The sequence below is a fragment of the Oryzias latipes genome, chromosome 13, assembly GCF_002234675.1.
Source record: "Oryzias latipes chromosome 13, ASM223467v1".
Taxonomy (NCBI): Eukaryota; Metazoa; Chordata; class Actinopteri; order Beloniformes; family Adrianichthyidae; genus Oryzias; species Oryzias latipes.
In genome coordinates this window covers 17,366,712-17,371,502 of record NC_019871.2, presented here as the reverse complement: position 1 = coordinate 17,371,502, position 4,791 = coordinate 17,366,712, and the positions used below count along the sequence as shown (strand labels likewise).

At 43.7% G+C, this 4,791-nt stretch overlaps 1 protein-coding gene across 1 annotated transcript; it reads left to right on the top strand.

Moving 5' to 3' along the window:
• The first annotated feature begins 931 nt into the window (after positions 1–931).
• rflnb (refilin B) lies at positions 932–2,740 on the top strand. Its single transcript, XM_004075448.4, has 3 exons — positions 932–1,327; positions 1,465–1,559; positions 1,636–2,740. The coding sequence occupies exons 1-3, from the start codon at positions 1,124–1,126 to the stop codon at positions 1,955–1,957; spliced, it is 621 nt and encodes a 206-aa protein (XP_004075496.1). The 5' UTR covers positions 932–1,123; the 3' UTR covers positions 1,958–2,740.
• The last annotated feature ends 2,051 nt before the right edge of the window (positions 2,741–4,791 follow it).

Genomic DNA, 4,791 nt, shown 5'->3' with positions numbered 1-4,791 from the left:
CTGTTGACTTTTTTATTTCTGTACTTTTAACATGACATGCATCGTAGATGTTTGTACTTTTCATGTTTTGTTGAGGCTTTTTTGGACCTATTGACACATAATCTGATTATTTACCCCCAAAAAAATCCTCAGCACGTTTGGCTGCATGGCTTGAATTATTTCATCAGTGATTCTCAGTCTGTCTTTGTTGGTAGGATGTATTTTGTGTGGACGATCATTTTCATTCAAATACCCCCTGATCCAGCACAACGCATTATGAGGTTGGTTAATTTCATCAACAAACGGCAAAAGCTTGTGGAGCATTTAAACGTTATTAAAAGAAAAAAAATTAAGGCCTGCATAATTTTTGATTTTATTGTTTTTTTTTTTTTAATAAACTCTGGACATGAAGGCCTGAAATGATCTGGATGTGATTACAGTCAGGGGTGTCATCTGGCTCCAAGCCCCTAAAGTGCTTAGAAAACCAACATATAATCATATCACGTCATGTATCTTTATATCGATCTTCGCCTTTAAACTATCCAAGATATCTTATAAATGCTCTTCCTAACATAATGTTTACCGGGCTTGGGACAGGCACAAGCAGGACACTGACGTGTGCCCTGTTGCAGCATTTTTTCTGTGTTTTTTTTTTTCCTTTTTAAGTCTGTCTCTCTTTTCTTTTTTGATAAATTTGCTTTGTGGGCCATCATCTTTTGGGGGAGGGGGAGGAGGGCATTACACCCCCCCCCCCCTTCCCCTGCCCATGCCTACATCCGGCCTTTCCACGGGGGGGGGCAAGAAAAAGTCCCAGCCGGAGGCTGCAGCCAATCAGGAGCTGCGAACCTCCGTGAAAGGCGTTTCCTTTCCTGTGTTTGTGGCTCCAGAAACCCCCGCGGAGCGGAGGGGAGGGGCTGGGAGATTAAAGGCGAACCAGAACCAACCTGGACTCTTTCGCGCCTCCTGAAGCAGTTCGGGGTCTTGTGTTTGCGTGAGGAGGACCAGGACAGGGTCCGGCTGTCGCGGGGGTGGTCTACTACGGGGGCTGCAGCCGCATGTGGACGTGCAATAAATAATCTCGGGTGGAACTGTTTTACACAACGTGGGGTCCTGCCCGCTGGACTTTTGTAACTCCTAACGAGAAATGGTTGGCAGGCTGAACTTCCTGAGTGCGTGTGAAGAAGGAGACCCTCTGGCAATGAGCTGCAGCCGGGCTGAACGGGGACTGGATAGCCCGGACTCCGGGCTGCCGCCGAGCCCCAGCCCGAGCGCCTGGCTGCCGCCTGCGTGTCCGGAGAAAGCCCGCGGTTCGAGCCCGGTGTCTGAGGATGAAGGAAAGGGCTCTTTGGTAAAACCCACACAAAAAAAGAGAAACATACATAAATGCTGGTTTAGCTCTTAGGGTTCTTACAGATTTATTTTTTTAACTAAAAATTCAAGTCATCCTTTGGTGTGTTTTATGTCTTTTTTGTATTCTTCTTCCAGACCTCCAGTTCCACTCCTGCACTTCTCCCTCAGCTGCTGCCTCTGTCCTTTGGTGAAGGCATTGCACTAGATCCGCTGCCCTCAAAGGAACTCAGGTGGGTTGACAGGCATGGTGGCTCGTAGGATGGAGAAAACCCAGTTGCTCATTGCTTTTTTTTTCCTCCTCCACAGATACACATCATCTCTGCTCTACGACTCAGACCGCCACTTCATCCAGAACGTGACCTTCCAGCCGCTGGGTCAGGGTCTGGACTCCTGCAGGCAGACCATCGTGGCCATGTCCCACAGCACCTGGCGCCACTACAAGACCCACCTAGTGTTCCAGCCACGCCAGCGGCCCCAACACTACAGGACAACCACCATCATTTACCCTAAGAGAACCAGTACCGCCTATACAACCGAGCTGAGCTACGACTCCCACCGAACAGCCAGACGGCGCTTCCTGTCCAGTGTGGAGCTGGAGGCGGCCGGCAGCAGAGAACCACCTCAGTAAAAGTGGAGTTTAGGGGTCAGAGCAGAAGGAGGAGGGGCCCCCCACCCACTGTCCCCTGAGGTTGCACTGAAGCCAGACTTGTGGCTTGACTTCCTTCCTTCCTGTCATCCTCTCTACCTTCATCCTCAAGTCTTCTGATACTCACATTGAAACAGCCACCATCATCGTCTCTGCAGTCGCAACTGACTTATTTTTAATGATGAGGTGCAAAACGGTTGCATTTTTATTCTTAAAAATCCATGCTTTTAAGATGCCTCTGCTACTGACCTGCTGTTTTGTCTTCAGGGTTTTGTACATCTTATACATTTTTTGTCATGCTGTGGGGTGGTAAACCAGGATTTTTATTGTTTTTTTTTTTTTCTGGATTTATATCAGATTTATATTTATGAAATAAATAATGAAGTTATACGTATTTTGGTTTGTTAGAGTTTCTAAACCTCTACTTTAATAAAGAAATATAAGGTATATGAGAAGCTAATCTTGTTTAAACGTATGTGCAATGTTTGTTTTTAAGGAGTGTAGCATAACCGTTTTTAAAAGCTTTTTAGATCTTGTTTTTATATAATGCAAAGGAAAGTGCTAATAAAGGAAAGTGTTTAATAAATGGTTACCCAACAACCCTCCGTTAAAATACCTTTAGTTATGACGCTGTGTTTTGCAATTGTGTTTCTTTTTTTCTTCTAAATAATAGCAGATGATTTATGAGTCCCTCCTTATGCACCATCTTAAAATTTATATATTATTGTTTGCCAGAAGCTTGAAATAAAGTTGGGCTTTTTTTCAGTTTGTGTAACACCTTGTGTTTTTAACAGTTACAAATATCCTCATGGTCTCTAGTGCACATATGAAAAAGCTGCTTTTTTCTGAGCTCAAATTCTTGTCCAGAGTATTTTTGGAGATGACGGAGTAAAGGTCTGAGGTATAAGGAAAGGGATGGTACAATCTCCTTGAGGATCTCTTGTCAAGTTTGTCAGACGCACGGCTCCCTGAACCCAGCAACCTGTTGTCTGTTCATTTATTCACATTCATAGTCTTCTTGCCCTGTGTAGGGGATGCTGGAGCCTATCTCGGTTAAGATGACGGCAGAAACTAGGAGAAATAAGCAATCAAATTGGCATGTAAATGTAGCATCTGAGAAAACCAAGACATCTGCATTTATCTTGAAAAGAAAAAAAGAATTAGAAACACAAAAAGGCAGGCAGTTGAAATCAAATGTGTTTTCTTATGTTTACTATTGGGAGACAAAGGGAAATTCATGACCTTTTACTACAAAAATTGGAAGCAAAAGCTCTACTGCACAGAAACCTAGAGAGGTCGTCAGTCCAATACAGGGTCACGGACCCGGACAGACTGACGGCCCCTCATATTTATCCTGAAAAGACCATTATAAGTCACCAATCAATCAATCTATCTATCAATCTATGAAGCTGTTTTTGTTCTGTGGGAGGAAGAAGTGCCTGAATAAAAAAGGGGAAATTGTAAACTCCAAACAGAAAAGACGGTCAGGATTTGAACCAGGGCCTTCTGCCTGTCAGCCAGTCAATGATACAACACTCTTCAATCATCTTTTGATCTATTGTAAAAGCGTGCCCTTTGGTCTATTAATTAAGATCATGCTGTTTTCAGCCAAATTCTAAAAAATATATGTCATTTTCTAGGACTCAGTTTCTGCATCGCAGTAGGAGTTCATTCGAAATTCACCTCTAAGTTGTGGGCGGGACAATTGCCGCAATGTAAACCGGTGCTCATGTCCTATCAACCCTTTGTTTACAATCTCTTGTTTACAACCCAGACCCAACATTACAGGAGCAACAGAACGCCAAGCAACGTTGGAGCTATCCAGCCATACAGTTTTGAGCCAGATAGCAGCTCAGACAAGGAAATCCATTTGTCTACAAATGGATGCATAGGAATAGAGCAGAGCAGGGAGCTTGTGGCCTGCTAACTGTAGTTTGAACATCACAACTGCCATCTTTCCTTTGCTTATGATTCACCATGCTTTGAATAAAGAAATACTCAGAAACTCATAGTTAATCTTAATTTTCTTTGTCCTTTCATGAAAATGCCACAAGAACATGTTAAAAACACCCAAAACGCTATTTTCATTGGCGTGGGTCTTTAAACTTTCTCCCTTAGATATGCTTGCATTGGTTTTAGAAAAGGGTTTGTTGATGTCGTGTCCAACAACTGACTGCAGCAAAGAAGTGAAGTGTTTTTCATAACCCTTGTGCTATCCTAGGCACTTTAACATTGGGAGTTGGGTCATCTAGACCCACTAGACAGTGCGCGGAACCTTTTTTCTTCAATGATTTGTGATCTTCAATGGTGTCCATGGATTACATGAAATCTTTCCCCCTTTATCCACCTTAGTCATGGTAGGGAGAACACGTCAATGCACAAGGTGGGGTCATCTAAGATAGCACAAGGGTTAAATGTCTAGGTAAAAAATGATTTCAAGGACTAAGACTTTCACCTTGTGGGATCACAGGGCAACCCTTTGAAAATGTTTGATTGAAATGTCAGCCGTTTTTAGGCAAACTGAAGCGAGCCACTGGCACTGACATCTTTTCTTGACTCAGGCTGAGGTTGATGAAGAGCTGCAGGATCCACTTAACTGTTCTTTGGGACTCTGAGGCTGACACCATCTGCTCCTGAAGCCTTGTTACTGTAACTCTCTTCATTTACCACTTTCCCTGATGTTTGGAGACAGACAGGGGGCAGTGGGAGGCAACTGTGAATGGAGATGATGCAAGTGTTTTAGAAAAAAAAAAGCTGAGATGCAGAATGAAGCTGAGGGGGTGTGACAGGTAAGCGGTGGGCTCTGCAGACACTGA